Here is a 19,136-nt window from a genome sequence, read left to right on the forward strand (position 1 = left end):
AAATAAAAGTAAAAATTTAAAGGCTTTTAAAAATTCTTTAACACTCTGCAAGTGTATGTGCATATGTTTATTTGACATGTAAGACCAAAGGAGCAGTTGCATGTATACACATTTTGAAAGTTGTTTCAATGATCAATGAATTATGTCATAAGTATAATTGTCTTGAAACTCTATAGGGACATGCCAACATCTATTAATTTGTGTTTAAAAGTAATAGTAGCTATTTCTGTAGCTACAATAATTTCAAAAATTGGTGTAAGAGGGCATAAACCTTCAAAAAAATTCAAAACAACCATAATCATACTTTCAAATCAGATTTTAGCTAAATAGGGCACTCAGAAATTAAAGAAATTCTCTGGAATTCTGATCCAGAAGTTGAAATTGAATCAAATATATATATATATATATATATATATATATAAGAGCAGAGGATATTATTATTATTGCATGGGTTAAAAAAAAATAATAAAATAATAAGTTTTTATTTTTTAATAAACAGAAATGAATCACTATTTTACCACATATTGAGGAAACTGCAATAAGTATTATATTTGTCAGGAACTACTCTCTTATCTGCATGCAAACAAAAATGATAAAAATAGAGCTCATAATTAACAAGTGGAATTAATAGATAAGAATAAAACAGAAACACAGTTAGAGGAAATAACCCACAGAATTCCATAATAACACTACTGCTGTCTGTAATCAAGCAGAAAGACATCCCACAAGTAAATGCAAATACCTATAAAAGGAAAATAATGAAATAAATTAGAAAGATAAGGGACCCCAGGTGTGATTTTGTTGGGGGGGGGGAGTTCATGAACCTTTTTGATTATATTTCTAGTGAACTGCTGAGAAGCAGCCAAGTATTCACTGGTACTTTATGGGGAAAAAAAAAAAGGGTAACCTGCAGCCATTATCAATCCACTGCAGGAGGGAAGCTTCCTCAACAATTCGTGTTAAGGGAAATGGACCATAATCTGCCATGCTGGTCCAGTGCAGGTTGGCAGATTGCCCAGACTTAGCAATCAGGGGCTCGAACCCTGGTTTATTCAAAGAGCATTTCCTCCATTTTCTTTATGACAGGATAAACTAAGGAAAGTACAAACTTAAATAAGTGAGCCCTCTAGAGTCTAACATAAGAAAATGAAACTACAATACGTAAATTGATGCTGACCAGTGATGAACTGGCTAAGCCAAACCTTTGAAAATATGCACAAAGTATACAAAATCATACTATTGAAAGAAATAAAGCATTAAAATAAAACAAAAGCAATGTCAATTGGTAAATTAATCAACTAAGTGAACCAATTGAAGCAAATTAATCAATAGCAATTAAACAAAAAACATAATAAAAGGAAAACAGGGAGGAGGATCTAATTGTAATGAAGAATGCATATAAGAAAAATAATGTGGCTGGGAACTAGAAAGAAAGATACAAATGGACTGTGTGCTATCTGTATTAGTTATAACAAAGATGAAATGAAGAATGTGGTATCATTACACAATATCTGAACAGAAATTAATCCCTATTTTACCATGTGAACATATTGCTGAAACTAGCAAGTATTATGTATGCCAGGAACTGTTATCTTGTATGCAAACAAAAATAAAAATTAACAAAAATTAGAGAAAAACGAGAGAAAAACTCACACAGCAATAATTGCTATCCTATTATAATAGTGCTTACTACTGCCTGTATTCAAGCAGGAATTGGAAAGATGTCTAACATGCAAACACCAACACCTCATAAAAGGAAAATAATGAAAAAACTAGAAGGTAAGGGAACCACAGGTTTCATTTCATCAGGGACCCACACATTTAGAACCCAATCATTTTTTTAAATTATTAATTTTAAAGTGGAATTGAGCTATAAAGTCAAAATAGGGAAAAAAAATTAATTTGAAAGCATTTATCAAAATAGTTTTTCAATTTTTATAAACTACCAAATTATTTGGGGGGAAAAACTCGCAAACTCCTTCACATAAGAAAGGTTAAGAAATTATTTTTATTCCTATATTGAGGAATCCTCATCTACATTCCCACATGAAGTTTTTAGGATTGGGAATACCAGAAATATACAAAGTTATAACCAGAAGTATACAAAGTAATAACTAAGAAGAACACAGAAGAAAAATTAAGGCCAAAAGTAAGACACCTGGGGCTGATAGATTGGTCAAAATCTGGAAGCTTTGAAGGAATTAGTGAAATATGTGTCACCCTTTTTCAAATAAAATGCACTGTAAATGTACTAGAAACAGCAATCAATCCCTTTGCCAAACCTTCCTCAATATCATGTAAGATTGAATTAAGGGATTTATTACTTTGGTCCCATATAATATTCACAAATTGTTTCTTTTACAAGGAACAGTTCATTGTAAAAGAAACTAGATGCAAGAATTTTGTGATTTGCACTTTGGAGTTTATTTTTATTTTATTATACATTTCATTTCTTTGGGTAAATTTATATGCATATAATTCGAGACAGGGTGACACTTACTAGTGCATACTTGAACCTCTGCCGTGACATGACCTTTGCTTAGTTTGTTTTCATCTTTGACCCAAAGGTAATTGACCAGGGATTTAATGAGCAGTACACTTAATTTTCTCTTTCTCTGATGATGTGTAGAAAACACATCAATGATTCATAGATGAAATGGAAGATATTTCAGGGAACTCAAAACATGACAATCACACTCAAAATATGATTTATCATAAATAAGACAATTATTCCCTTAAGAATTAAGATGAATAAAAAGTAATCAATGATAGTATCTAGAGCATTGATTAATGCAGGATTCTGGCAAAAACAAAATGTACAAATTAAACAAAATAATTTGTACATAATTTGTAATTCATAAAATAAAATGCACAAATTAAAATAATGACTGTACATAAAAGCAATAAAAATGGCACATAAAATCACTTAAGATAAACTGGTCAAAGTTAAAAATATCAATAATAAATATGATAAAACAATCTTATCCTTCAGCATCTGTATGGTACCTTTCTCAAAAAGAAAGGACATTGGCTAGGGCAGTGTTTCTCAATCTTTTTACTCTCGTGGCACATTTTCCAAAGAAGAAAAATTTCGCGGCACACCTACGTAGTCATAGAAGAAGAAATTTCTAAATTTCGCAGCACACTTGGAAAATTTTGCGGCACACTAATGTGACGCGGCACACCCTTTGAGAAACACTGGGCTAGGGTATATGCTGTACATCAGTGGGCAGGATAAAATATGCATGCACACACACAATGCTATCATGAGAACAGTTACCTATGTCATGGGGAGAAGGTCTATGCACTAGTGAAGGAGAAAGAGAAGATATATATGCTGTGAGCATGTCAAGTAAGGAAGACGGGGAAAGTGACAGAAGCAAGTGTTTGTTTTTTTACACTTTATAGAAGCTGCACACTTGACATAAGCACTCTTAAAACTTTTTAAACTCTTGTGAGAAAAAATATAACTGATGCAAGGTGAAAAGTTTGAGACAGCTTCATTGTTCAGATTTCCTTTCTAGACTAACAGAATGTAATGGTACTTACTACCTGGAAGATATACTCTAATTTTATTATTATTTTTTTTAAATAGTTGGACAGTACTACGATAAAAAAAAAAAAAAAAAAAAAAAAAATTGATTTTTTGTGATTTTCTGGCTGTTTACTGGTCAAAAAATTACATTTAAAGCATTAGTGCCATTTCACTGGCCTATGATTTAGTCTTCAATCTTGTCACAGAGAGTTAGGCCAGCTAAGGCCCATTATGAGATGTCTTTGGCTAAGAATGCAAACAGTTTTCTGTTAAGTGCAGAAGAAGCAAAGGGATTAACGCAAATAATTGGAAAGGCCTCTTTCTTTCTTTTTTTTTTTTTATTAATGGTAGCACAATAAGCACTGGTTATAGTGATCACCTTTGTAAATTGAATTGTGATTCTAATAAGTGAAAGATCCAGTCTACTATCTTTTTATAACAGATTATACAAACAAAAAGCCCAATAAACCGAAAACTGCAAATTGTTTTATTGTCGTGACCTCTAGAATTCTATGTGACCTTCAGAAATATGCTGTAGAAAAATATGACAAAGATTACTGAGTTTTCTCGAAAACCATGAGTGAATTTCAGATTAGTTTAGCTCCAAATTCGGTAAGAATAATATTGTCCCAAAACTGTGCGATTTATTATTTTTTTTCAATTTTTTTACGGTAAAGTGTGAATGAAAAGAAAATGCACAGTTTTAACACTGCAACAAAAACTTAAATTATTAATAGGATTAGAAAAGGTGAAAATTTTGGAAATCTCTCCAAAGAGTTTGTGGGGACTTTGACAATTTACGACATCAAGAAAAATTCCAATGCTATAACAGAATTTGTGTCAATTATGGATAGTGAAGGAGGATCTAGCAGGAAAAAAACAATGTCAAAACCTGAAAATGCCACTTTAAAGTGCACTTTATTTTCTTCAGAAGCGAAGTTTAGGTAAACCAGTGTCTGGCCAAATGTTATGTGGAAAATCATTGGATTTCAATCGAAAATTAAGAGGCAATGAAGATTTTAAGGGAAGCACAGGTTGGCTGAAAAACTTTAAACTGAGACACAGTATATGTGAATTAGATATTCAAGGCGAGAAACTTTCTGCAGACGAATTGGCAGCGGCGTCCTTGTAAGTTTGCTTCAGTTATAACAAATATGAGAAAGAAAACATTTATAATGTTGAAGAGACGGGCTTATTATGGAAAGCATTACCGAGAAAACCCTAGCCACTAAAAGAGAAATGCCTGCACCAGGTTTTAAGATGATTAAAGAGCGAGTTACAATTGCTATGTGTGCAAATGCTACTGGGACGCACAGATTGTCCATGTTCATTATTGGTAAGTTGAAAAAACCAAGAGCATTTAAAAATCTTTCTTAATTTTCCTGTTTCGTATAAAAATCATAAAAATGCCTGGATGGATGTTTGTTTTCCAAGATTGGTTTATATATATATATTTTTGATGAATCTTAATTATTTAATTTAATCATAAGGTAAGATTAAATTCATTTAATCTTACAGTAAGTTTTATTATCCGGAAAATTTGGCTATCCGGAAGAGGTCTGACATCAATTATTCTGGATAACTGACGCTCCATTGTTCAGCCAGCTACTGATTGCAGACATGTTAGCCTAGCTCAAAGCTGATGTCCCAGTTTATCCTAAGTGAACACTTAGGATAAACTGGGACTTAGGATAAACATTAAGGTTGGAACTCTTAGCAGGCTAATTAAGCTTTTGCATATTTATGTCTTCACACCAAATCACTGTAGACTGTTAATGTACACAATGAATCACATTTCGGGTGGATACGTAAATAGTAATAATGTAAGAATAATAACAACAAAAAAGAAGCAAAAAGCCAATAAATTTTATGCATGAACTGAGAAAATTTTGTTTCTGTGCATCCACTATATTGTCCATTCATTCCTCCAATGAGCTGTTGTTGTTTTGTTTGTTATTTAGTTTTTAGGAGCATTAGCAACTAAGGCCATATTACTCCGGGATATGTGGTGGTCATTCCCTGACCTTTCCGCATCCTCCATATTTGGTGGTGACGGGTTCGAACCCCGGTCTAATCAAGAAGCATGTGTTACGTACTGCTGCTCCTTCCCACCTGGCTACGGAGGCACCTGCTGTTGTTGTTATTTGGTTTTTAGGGGCATTAGCAACTAAGGCCATATTGCTCCAGGGATATGCGGTGGTCATTCCCTGACCTTTCCGCATCCTCCATATTTGGTGGTCACGGGCTCAAACCCTGGTCTAATCAAGAAGCGTGTGCTACACCACTGCTGCTCCTGCCCAATTGGCTACGGAGGCACCTCCCCCCCTCCAATGAGCATACAGAGATCTAGTAGTATGTAGATCTAGTAGTAGTAGTATACTACATTACTAGTAGTATGCTCCAATGAGCATACTACTAGTAATGGCTACATAGTGCAAGGAAGCCTATGGCTTATGCTGCACCAGCCAAAAAATAAATAAATAAATAATAATAAAAATAAAATAATAATAAGAAGAAAATTTAAAAAAATAAACAAATAATTAATAAAAGAAAAGGAAATAGACAACCCATGCATTTCCCTCCTCTAGGTAATTATCCAGCTGACCTTTGAATTTCCCTAAACTGTCAGCCTCCACCACCCATGTAGATAACTATTCCAGTAATTCATAACTCGTTAGCTAAAATAAAACTTTCTGCAATCCAGCCTAAACATCTCCCCGATAACTTGAATTTATGCCCCCAGTTCTAGAATAATTTATAACCATGAAAATTTTGTCCTCATTCATTTTTCTTTTGTCTCTCAGAGCCTTAAACACTTCAATCAAGTCTCCTCTAAGGTGCCTAGTTTTCAAACTCTGCAACCCACATATTTAGTCTTTCCTCATATGGATGCCCTTTTGCCAATCTCATCAGGCAAGTTACCCATCTTTGGACTCTTTCAAGAAGCATAATATCTTTCTTTAGGTGCGGTCTCCATACTTGAACACGGTATTCCAAGTGTGGTGTGGTCTAACAATAGCCTCATAATGGGATTATGACGCCCTTATCTCTACTAGAAATTGTTCGATAAATCATCACTGAAGCACTAGATATGATGTTCAATAAATCATCATATCTAGTGCTTCAGCTAAAATATGGTATATGGACAGTGTATGCGCTATGTATGAAAAGAGAAATAACTGCCAAATTTCTGTTAGTCCAATTTGAATGAAATTTGGAATGGCCTGACAAATATTTCTGAAATATCCAAATATAAAATTTTCAAAATCCATGCAATAGGAGACCATGGAGAGACAGACAGACAGACAGACATGGTCATATTGATGACAACAAGTGCTTTACTCACATTTATATACTAATGTAACTACAGCAGAGCATCGAAAATCCGAACGAGCCAGCATTTATTTTTTATGCTGGTGCCATGAAATAATTACAGAAAGCACCAGTTATTGTGATTGTGTTTGCAAATTGGATTTTTATTCTATTAAACGGCAATTCTAATAAGCGAAAATCAGAAGAATATTATCCAGAGGCTTTAAAATGAAAATATAAAGCACAAATTCACAATAACTGCAATAATACTACACTAACCATAAAACTGATACTTTATTAAAATAAAAATGGTATAATGGAAGCCGAATTAAAATTAAACTGGTAATAAAATAAAACACTGTTTATACAATAAAATATAATATAAAATACACAATAAAATAAAACATGATATAAATTACCGAATAAAAGTGATAAAAACACACCACCGTACCAGCTTTCAAAGGCATCCGCCTCCTTTATCAACAGTAATACTAACGTGCTATAGTGCATCCTTAAATATCTGTAGGATCACGGTACACAGCACGTGTTACCAGAGGAATATGGGCAGTATCCTCCATATGTGCATTGGAAGCTGTTACTGTCGACTGTTCGCATAGATTTTGGGACCACAAATGGTTCGAAAGTTTGTGGACTTGCTCTTCTGAGCATAACACTAATAGAGACAGGAATCCACATTCATCCTCTCTTCAAAATTGTGATTCTTGGACGGGATGAGCGGTTCTGCTTGGCAAGCTCCTGAGCCATTTCCAATGCACATATGGAGGCTGCTGAACAGATGTGCAAAAAAATTTTGTTCAGCCAGAGAAAGAGACAATAGTTTGTTGGAACAAATATCCATTTGGTGTTGTGGAAGTGTGGGTAGTTCGAATAAATTTAAGGTAATATTAGATAAATGTGTTTTTTTTTGTTTTTTTTTTTTAGCTGACACTATAAATTTGTTTCCTTCCATCATTTGCCACTATTAATACTAACTGTGAATGATACCATTTTCCAAGTTTCTGAACTTTGTGGGATTTGAGTGATCACAACTATATTAATCAAACAACTATACAGGTGGGTTACCTGTGATTCATGATTCCACACATGTACATTCCCATTGTACAAACTAGCTAACATCCATGGTTCTGTCGGATGAAGATCAACACATTTTACTCGATCAGAACGTGCAAGCAGCTTTCTTTTGACATCCAGTTTAAGAGGCTACAAAAAGCAATATTAATAATAAAATAGCAGTTGTTTTAAGTATCTGTTAATTAAATAAGAATCCATATCAATAATAAACCCAAAAATATGCAATTTTAACTGAAAAGGTACACATCAATTATATGCACTAAGTGTGTTATCGTTGACTCCATTCAGTCTAATTCACTACTGATTTCAAAGAAGTCAATATCGTTGACTCCATTCAGTCTAATTCACTACTGATTTCAAAGAAGTCAATATCATTGACTCCATTCAGTCTAATTCACTACTGATTTCAATATATTAGTACAGTGCTTTGTTTTCAAACAGTTTTATACTGTATTTATACAGTATACTTGTATTTATTCATAATAAAATTTATCTGGTAAACTTAAAAAAAATAAAAAAACTAGCAAAATTTTTGTTTGATAACAAATTGTTAAATCTGTATTACTATATGATAAGATCCTGACTCTACAAAAAAAAAAAACCATGAAAGGATATCCGTGATACAGCCATCACAACAGATAAGATGTGAACTACTTACAAGCATTTGTATAATTTATCAGTCTTACTTGGGGATGGAACAAAATTGGCGATGAAGAAAAATCAATTCTTCAACAATCATGCAGGACCTGACTGCTGCCCTTCAAAATCATCTTTTGATCATTAATCATTAATTAATGATTAAAAAATATGAATTGTTCCTAAATATACAAACTTTTATTCAAAATGTCTCAAAAAATTATTTTCTCTCAAAATTGATTTTTAACAAAAAATTATTTTTGTCCTGATTATTATTATTAAACTGTTTATTCTTTTATTTGTTTGACAAAGCATATTAATGTGTGCAAATATAAAGTTTAAATTTGATGCTCTTAATGGTTCTGAGCTGGAAAACAAAAGTGACTGTTGGCTTCATGTTTGTATATTATGACTATTTGTTTATCCATTTTCAGCAGTATTAATTTTTGTTTTTTTAAGAATAACAGCACTTTTAAAATATAATTTTTTTATAAAAAAAATTAAAAAATTACATGTACTGCAATCTATTAGGAAAAGAAGAAATAGTACAATAGATAGCACAAAAATAAGTTATTAGTATACTACTGATGATCATTATGAAAAATAACTAAGTTTAAATGCTAATTACTGTAATATTTTGGTAGTATGATAATATTTAGGTTATTAACTAATTACTGTTAAATATCAATAAATATTTTCATTTTCCATTATATCATATAATACTAACCTAAACACAAATATAGTTAGAGGGCAATGCAATATGGTAGACACACACATGGTCTTTTCTTATTCAGCAGCACAGGATAGCTTTGGGTTAATTCTATGATTTTGATTAATTGTGCCACTATCTGTCAAACCAATGGTCAATTATTTCCAGTTTACAACTAAATTAACCCCATTATTTCTAGTTTAATTAAATCAACTCCCCAAATGATATAATTTCATCATATTTTCCCTATAAAATTCTATATTTATTAATAAACACCTGTTAAACTGAAATGTGGAACATGGAAACATTGTACATTGCAAATTGCTTTCACTTATACACTGATGGGTGCTGGTCCATATGAATGCCCATCAATGTATACAGGCTGTAATCAGCAGGTTTGTTTGTTTGTTATTTGGTTTTTAGGAGCATTAGCAACTAAGGCCATATTGCTCCAGGATATGCAGTGGTCATTCCCTGACCTTTCTGCATCCTCCGTATTTGGTGGTGACGGGCTCGAACCCCAGTCTAATCAAGAAGTGTGTACTACGCACTGCTGCTCCTTCCCACCTGGCTACGAAGGCGCGTAATCAGCAGGTGATAAATTTAAATATTAATAATAATCTAGCATTTTGTTAATGTTAGTTTTAAAATCCCTTTTACCCTTCTTCACTATTACCCTTAGTTGCATACAAGTAATTGGTGCATTATGCATGCTAGTATACAAACAATTTATAGTTTAGCTACGGCACATATTATAGGTTATTACTCAAATAATTTCAACAGAATAATAGTTTTAATTATAACACACACACACACCTTGAGAACGATTGTTTGAAAATATGACAACAAAAATAACAAATTAATAATAAACAATAATAATTAAACAATTTACATTTAGGGGATGTACCGACATAAGGAACAAAAACCAAAATAGTTGCTATGGTCTTACATGCATCATTAAAGATAGAGGCCATTAAAGAAACTATTCAGAAGTTTAACAATCCAAGAGTCCTGTCTTGACTTTTGGGTTCCTATTCCTATATAAAACAGGAAATGTTATATTGTTGCCCATGATAACAAATAAAGGGCAAATGTAGCGATATTCCACTGCAGTGTTAGATCTGACATCATGGGCCAGTACCCCCAAATTTTTCCATATATGAGATGATTTCTTACCATGAGTTCGAATATTGTGTGCAAAAAGTGCAATATTAACTAATACGGTACTTACAGGTTGTTGTTAAATATCAATAAATGTTTTATGAATTACACACCTGCAAACTATATTATTATATTTAAAAAATGCCAAACTATTTTTAAACTCTTAAAAAAATGCAAATTACACACCTGCAAACTATATTTAAAAGGCAAAAATGAGTACAATGAATCAGTGATGAGAACAAAACAAAGATAACAGGCAGTGGCCAGGGCTAGATTTAGACATTTGGGTGCTGTGGCCTACATTTTTAGAAGCACAAAATAAAAAATAAAAAAAAATTACAGGGGAGCCCTGGAACAACTGGGCCACTACATCTCAATAAATCTGGCTTTGGTGGTGACAAGGTTGTGACAGTATCTAATGAGTTGGATCATAATGCCATGACTTTATACTTAATTTGCGCATGTATTTATTGTGGGTATGATGTACTTTTTTACCATAAAAAATTTTATACATATTCTTGTGTAATAAATTATTTTATTACATATTTAATTTCTTTGGGTAAATTTATAAGCATATAATTCGAGAAAGGGTGACATTTACTAGCACATACTTGAATCTCTGCCTTGACATGACCTTTGCTTAGTTTTTGATCTTTGACGCAAAGGCAATTGACCAGGCATTTAATGGGCAGTACACTTAATTTTTTCTCTGATTGTGTGTAGAAAAAGCATCAACGATTCATAGAAGTAATTATAATTTTTAAGCAGGCTCCTTAGTCTCTGATGGTATTTCTAAGTCTGGCAGACCTTAATCTCCTTATGTTCTAACTGTTGAACATGCATCAACCCCAGATAATTCTAGGTGTATCCCTCTGTTATGGCTTGAAGCTCTTCAGATGGTAGTTTTGGCCAAGTGGATTTCTTAATTTTTCTTAATTTGAATTTATGCCCCCTTAGGTTCATAATCTGAACAAGTGGAAGGATCCCATCAGGATTTAGCATGCTCAACCCATTCAAGTGTTTTGGTGTTGGGTTGATTTTGTAGATCTTCAGTGTCTCTATCAGCCAGCTATGGGATATGGGGTTGCAGAAGTGGATGTCGGCCAGGTACAGGTTACAGTGCTTCCTGTAGGCTTGCTCCATAACTATCACAAAGATCTCAATTGCTTCTTGCATCCTTTGCTCATCTGGTTACATCCCTTCTACTACTCAGCCATGATGTTCTGGCTCTCCAACCGGACTTGTGCAGGCAGATATGAAGTTTTCTGAGCAATGCAGACAGGCTGCCAGGGCAGGTCATGAGGTTTTGTCAATGATATATAGGAATTTTGCTAGCAGGGAAAAGGAGGTGATTATCCCTCTGTATAAGGCAATGGTCAGGCCACGCCTTGAGTACTGCGTACAGGTCTGGAGGCCTCATTTTAGGAAGGATGTAGATTTACTTGAACGTGTACAGAGAAGGGCAACAAGATTGGTGAGGGGAATGAAGGGATCCTCTTATCAAGAGAGACTTAAGTTCTGCAAATTGCAGTTGCTGGAGACTAGGCACCTGCACGGTGATCTGACTGAGGTGTATAAGGCCTTGAATGGGTTCGGCACGCTGAATTCTGATGGGATCCTTCCTCTTGTTCAGATTACGAACCTAAGGGGGCATAAATTCAAATTAAGAAAGGACAGATGTAGAATAGATGTGCGGAAATTTGCCTTTAGCCAGCGGGTGGTTAATTGCTGGAACAAACTTCCATCTGTCGTTGTGGAAATTGATAGGTTGAATAAATTTAAGGAGGAACTGGACAGGCATTTGGAGGGAATGGTGTGATTTTTTTTTTTTTTGGCTGATGCTGCATAAGCTCATACATTTGCTTTCTTGTATCACATGCCACTACTTCTACTACTACTTACGTTTTCTTGGTAACGCAGCTGTTCAGGATCTTATATATTGTTGGAAGACAAGTGATCAGCCAGCATTTGCTGAGTTTGTGGCATCTTGGTTCTTAGCCTTCAGGTAGGTGATTTCCTTGAGTCAGAAACCCTGGGACTGTGTCAGGGTACCTTATCATCTGGGTGATCTGCTCCACTATATGCCTGTGTGTGCAGCTGAACGTCTTATATACTAAACAGATAACATCCATCCCTGGGGTTTGCAGCTGTGGGTCTTCCTGATCATCTACAGTACTTCTTCCTCTTGAATCTCCCATTGTGTCATCTTTTGTATGTTCTTAGTTTTCTTCTGTTCTGAGTCTATCCAGGCCATTACAGCTAACTTTGTTGATCCACACAGGTTGTCCCAGAACTCCTTTAATGCTTTCTAGTTAGCTTTCTTTCTGGGGGGGGGGGGGTGCATTGCTCTACTCCTCCTCCTCTTGTCTGGCATTCCTATAGACAGTATCTAGAGTCTGGGTACGAGATTAGCCTGTGCGGACGAAGCTCTTTGACGCTCTTGGAACAGAGAAGTTTTTCCTGATTTATTTTCTGATTTATTAGCCTAAATTGTCATATTAACTTATTTCTAGAGTAGATTTATATTCCTAGTTACGATACTTAGTTTAAAGTTTAACTTAGACAGAGATTTTGTAGGTATTACTTAGTATCGGCAACGGTATCAAATCCACGTGTTACAAATTGAACGAGAGGTCTTTTTTTTTTTAACCAAATTTAGTCGATTTATTAACCAATTGTTATATTAAATTATCTTCTATAAGAAGATTATAGACCTAGTCAGGATCCTTAGTTTATTCTAAATTGAGATAGCGAGATTTGGAAGCTAATCAATACTTACGAGTCGGTAGAAGTACCGTTCGTGAATTCCCGCCATTTTTACACGATAGCATAAGCTTAGTGTTGTATAGTGCATAATATAATATTGTCAATTAATCAGTAAATCTATTAATCTTGATAAACTTTATTGTCCATTAAATTGTACTTTTAACTCTATCTATATATATATATATATATATATATATATATATATATAACGACTTAATCGTAACAAATAATTAATACATAACTATAGTGGTACACGTGATACAGAAGTTATATAAAGGGAACTCGTAGAAAACACTAGATACCAAAAAAATAAATATAGCGTTATAACTGTTTTGGGATATAACTTAAGGATTTAATTTTGTTTTGAAATTTTATTAAATTAAATCGGAATCATGACTCAGACCAGAGCAGCAAAGCAAAAGGCTCAAGCTAATGGGAGTGCTGTTGTTCAGGGGAGAACTGAGGGGGGCAGTTGCCCTCTGAATCACAGTCTTTTAAAATGCACTGTTTGCTTGATGTTTGCGGAGCAGTCGGGTACGGGACATGATACTGCCAAGGGGGATGTCTTTGTGTGTGCACGATGTAAGGAGTGCAAGGAAATCAGGCGACAACTCAGCATTGTTATGGGCCTTTATGAGAGCTTGAAGGACAGGGTGGATGCCCTCGAAGGAAATAAATTGAGGGGCCCATCAAGCTCTCAGCCGACCACATCAACGCCAGAATTTGCACTTGGTCATCAGGCAACACAGAGGCAGCCCCCTAGGCAGAATGCGCTGGTCCCACAGGAACTAGTAGTTGTTGGTGACTCTATTGTCAGGGAAACGGGGAACATGCTTTGTAAAAAGGATAGGTGGAATAGGACCAGGGTATCATCATCAACTTTTGCCCCTGGCAAAAGTTGATGATGTTGTAGAGCGGATATCATCTTTTAAGGGCACAAAAGGTGATATAGTTGTACACGTTGGCACTAATGATATTAAGAGTAGGAGACCGGCGGAATTACTTAGCAAGTACAGGTCACTGTTGAAAAAAAGCCATGAATTAGGGTTGAATTTGAAAGTGTCTGCAATTCTGCCCGGACACGATAGGAGGGAGTATATGATGAGAGCCTTGTCGATCAATTCGGCCCTGGAGGGATTGTGCAAGGCTCAAGATGTAGAATTTTTTTCAGCCTGGACTGTACTTGTTAACAGGAGAGATTGCTTCTACAGGGATGGGATTCACTTAAATAGAAAGGGTGCAAGAATTTTTGCTGATGCTGTCGAGGCAGAGTTAGGTGGGTCGGAAAACTGCTAGTTGGGGGTGATACAAGGACTAATAGATTAACAGTAGCCACTGGCAGAGGTGGAAGTGATTCTTGCACTGCTTCTATTGAAATGAGCAGAAGCCTGAAAAACAAGATGCAGGATATTTCAGAGACTGCTGGGAGTCATTGCGGCACAAGTAAACACATGGGTTGTGTTAGGGTAGCCAAGAATAGAAACAGGTGCATGTATACCTGCGTGTACACCAATGCTAGGAGTTTTGTAAATAAATTTGATGAATTTGAGGTATTGCTCAAAACATCAAAGGCGGATATTGTTGGGATATCAGAGACGTGGTGTCACACAGATATAAGGAATGCGGAACTGGAATTTGGGGAATACAATGTGTATAGAAAGGATAGACAGGACAGGAGGGGAGGAGGGGTTATGCTATTAATTAAGAAACACATAAAGTCCAAGGAAGTGAAGCCAGTCGACATCGATGGACAGGGCAGTGTCGAGTCAGTTTGGTATGACATAAGCATAGGGAAATCAAAATTGAGAGCAGGAGTGTGCTATAGGCCTAATGACTCTGATGAGTATAACAAGATATTGTACAGGGAAATAGAGTGGGCCAGTAAATCAGAGTCTTATAATGGGGGATTTTAATTTCCCAGATATTGACTGGAATTTGTGTATTGGTCACTCGCACACCAGCAAGGAGTATAACAAGATATTGTACAGGGAAATAGAGTGGGCCAGTAAATCAGAGTCTTATAATGGGGGATTTTAATTTCCCAGATATTGACTGGAATTTGTGTATTGGTCACTCGCACACCAGCAAGGCTTTTGTGGATTTATTGGATGATTGTTTTCTACATCAGCATGTTCGTGAGGCAACAAGAGGGAGCAATACTCTTGATCTGATTATCAGTAGTGATTCTTCATGCATTAAGAATCTGCAGATAAATGAACCACTAGATGGCAGTGATCACAGTGTGTTGAAGTGGGATTTACTCAAGGAGGTAACTACCATCAGAGGTAAAGAGAAGGGTTTTTGTTTTCGTAAAGGCGACTATGATGGTCTGGGACAGTATTTAAATTCTATACAGTGGGACCAACTGATGATGTTACCAACAGCAAACTCAAAATGGGAAGCATTCAAGGAACTAATCTTGGAGGCTACCAGGCTTTACATACCAACTAAGAAATATTGTTCAAGGTTTAGGCCTAAATGGTTGTCAGATGAACTAATGAGACGTGGCAGAGAAGAAAAATGCATGGGATACATACAAATTAATGGGTGACATGGAAGCCAATGATAGATATAAGTTGGTATGTAACCAAGTCACAAAGGAGATTAGGCAGGCAAAGGCAGACTACGAAAAATCCTTGGCAAAGGATGCAAAGAAAAACAGAAAAGAGTTCTTTACCTATTTAAACTCAAGAAGGAAAGGGATGAATCAGATTGGTCTACTGGATATTGATGGTTCAACAGTTGAGGATCCTGCTCAGGCGGCTAACAATCTAAACGAGTATTTTGCATCTACATTCACACATGAGGAGTTATTCAGGAAGGAGAATGATGTAGGTAAAGTAAACATTGGCAGTGAGCTGGATGATTTTGTAATAACTGAGAGGAAAGTGGAGGAGAGATTGTTGAGGATAAACATAAAAAAGGCACCCAGGGGTGGATGGGATCTATCCAGTTATATTAAAGGAGGCAGCAAAGGAAGTAAGCAAACCCCTAGCCATAATTATGAGAGCTTCTTTGAACTCAGGGGAGGTACCCATAGACTGGAGATGTGCAAATGTAACCCCAATTCACAAAGGAGGATCAAAGGCTGACACAAGTAATTATAGACCTGTTAGTTTAACTTCTGTTCCAGGTAAATTAATGGAGGCACTGGTTAAAGAAGCACTGCAGGATCATCTAGACAAGAATTCAGTTATAGCTCAGACGCAGATGGTTTTGTTAAGGGCAGGTCTTGCCTGACCAATTTGATTGGATACTATGATGTAGTCACAAAAGAACTGGATGCAGGGAATAACTTTGATATTATATATTTGGATCTTAGAAAGGCTTTTGATACTGTTGCACATGGAAGACTGCTGCACAAATTGGAGCAGTGTGGCATTGGATGCAAATTGCTGCTATGGATAAGGGGATGGTTGAGTGGCAGAAGACAGAGAGTGGCAATCAATGGACACTGCTCAACGTGGACTAATGTTATTAGTGGAGTTCCTCAGGGTTCAGTGTTGGGTCCGTTGTTGTTTTCGGTGTTTATGAATGATATTGATGATGGGATATCAAGTTTAATGTCCAAGTTTGCAGATGATACAAAGGTTGGCAGGGTTGTTAAGGACACCACTGACGCTATGCTGCTGCAACAGGATCTGGAAAGGTTGAACAGATGGGCTGAGAGGTGGCAAATGAAGTTTAACATTGACAAATGTAAAGTACTACATATGGGAAACATAACCCCAGAGCAACGTATCAACTCTGCGGTACTACACTGACAGTGGTGGAGAATGAAAAGGACCTGGGGGTAATTGTGCAGGCAGATATGAAGTTCTCTGAGCAGTGCAGACGAGCTGCAAGAGTAGCTCATGGTGTCTTGTCAATGATATACAGGAATTTTTCTAGCAGGGATAAGGAGGTGATTATTCCCTTGTATAAGGCAATGGTTAGGCCACATCTTGAGTACTGTATACAGGTCTGGAAGCCTCATTTCAAGAAGGATGTAGAGCTGCTGGAACGGGTACAGAGAAGGGCAACAAGATTAATAAATGGAACAAAGGGTTGCTCTTTCGAAGAAAGGCTTAAGTTTTGCAAATTACAGTCTGGAGACTAGGCACCGGCGAGGTGATCTGATAGAGGTGTATAAGGCTTTGAATGGTTTGAGCATGCTCAATGCCAATGGGATTCTTCATCTTGCTCAGAATAATCAGCTCAGAGGGCATAAATTCAAATTGAGGAAGGACGGATGTCGGATAGATGTGCGGAAATTTGCCTTTGGCCAGCGGGTGGTTGGTTGGTGGAACCGACTTCCATCACTTGTTGTTGAAGTGAAATGGAAGTGGTGTGTTTGTTTTTTTTTTTTTTTTTTTTGGCTGATGCTGAATAAGCTTGCTTTCTTGCATCATATGCCTCTACTAATGCTAACTCTGATTTTCATCAAGAATGCAGTTTTCTCCTTTGGGCACTCTTCCTGTGTTGGCAAAATCTCTTACTGAAATTCTGCTTAAGGGTGTCCAGATATTCTTTGATCCTCTGATTATAGGTCTCGTGGCTGTGGATGTTGTATTTCTGATGAACTTGTTACTTCAATTACCTTCGTCAGTACTGGGTCAGTTGGCCTATCTTCAATCTTAGTGCTCCTATCTTCTACTGTAGTCTTCTTTCCCAGACAGGTGTTTCCTTGTCTTTGTGTTGTTTTCTGTTGGTCCTAGTGGCTACTACAGCAACCCAGTAAATGGCATCTAGTGTTACTTTGTTGTTGTTGAAGTAATCCGGTATTATTTTATAATTAAGGTGGTCTGTGACTTGCCAGAGGATTCTGTTCCCTTCTTCTGCTCTCCTTCTATTCTGGGTATTGCAACTATGTCTACTTCTAGTTCCGGTTTGGTTGTGTCTGTATTCTTTGTTCTTTTCCCTATTTTTTTCTTTATTCTAGGTATTGAAACTTTGTTTATACTTTGGCTGCTCCAGGTTTTACTTCTTGTGCTTTTTATTCCTCTAGTTCTGATTTGGTTGTGCCCATATTCTTTGTTCTTTGTAGTTGGTCGCTCATATGCTGCTTGATTTTTTTCAGGTTCTTCATGATGACAGTCCATCTCTGGCTGCTATTTTCTGTTCAGAACCTGAACAGTTGGAAACCATTCTAACCACTGTGTAGTTCCATCCAGTATATTGTCATACTGGTCTCTAGCTTGGTTACTTGGTAGTATGTTCTCACGATGAATGCATTCATTTCGATGTTCCACTTCATGCGTTAGCCTTTTCTTCCTTCCTGGATGGTCACTAGCACAGTTAAGCAGGATACACTTCCAGTTGGTTGGGTAGGATGGTCTTGCTCTTCTCTTGTGGTAGCCATACGGGAGACAGAGCTACTGCTCCACTATCTTCCTCGGGAGAGTCTCCAACTTTTCGAACAAAACCCTCTGCCTAAGGGCTGAACGAGAGTGACTTTATCCTGTGCCACACTTGATGTAGTATGTTCAAGCTGGATGTAGGCAATAAGGAGATTTCTCCTTATCGTCTTCATCCAGCTATGGAGGTGGACCTGTTTATCTTTAGCATCAAGTAAAATTGAGCTGAGTCTACAATTACAACATGCAAAAATAATATCATCCAGAAAATTGGGAAACCAAGCAAGAAACAACCTGTCAATAACAGCATGCAAAAATGAAATAAGCATTGGCACGAGCTGGAAAAATCTGTTCCATCTTAACCCCTAACGTTTGATTTTGGGAACTAAAATTCCAACGTGCTGTCTCAGAGATACATCTTTTCTTTTTTACCGTAAAAGAAAATTATTGTACTGCATTTTATCATAGAAGAAATTTTATTGTATTTTATTTTTCATTGTATACAAGAAATCAGTGGACAGAAAAGCCTTAAGTTTTGAGTGGCAAAAAATTGGAAGTCTTCCTCCTCACATAAAGTTCAAAGTTGCTG

General features: G+C 36.0%; 1 protein-coding gene across 1 annotated transcript in view; it reads right to left on the reverse strand.

Moving 5' to 3' along the window:
• Positions 1–19,136, reverse strand: part of beta'COP (coatomer subunit beta') — a 229,136-nt gene that overhangs the window by 195,129 nt on the left and 14,871 nt on the right. Inside the window, exon 2 of the mRNA XM_090389611.1 lies at positions 7,931–8,068. Coding sequence (XP_090245737.1) covers positions 7,931–8,068 — 138 coding nt within the window. The remainder of the gene's footprint in view (positions 1–7,930; positions 8,069–19,136) is intronic.

This window comes from Mastigoproctus giganteus, chromosome 2, assembly GCF_048544385.1.
Source record: "Mastigoproctus giganteus isolate SK-2022 chromosome 2, ASM4854438v1, whole genome shotgun sequence".
Classification (NCBI taxonomy): Eukaryota; Metazoa; Arthropoda; class Arachnida; order Uropygi; family Thelyphonidae; genus Mastigoproctus; species Mastigoproctus giganteus.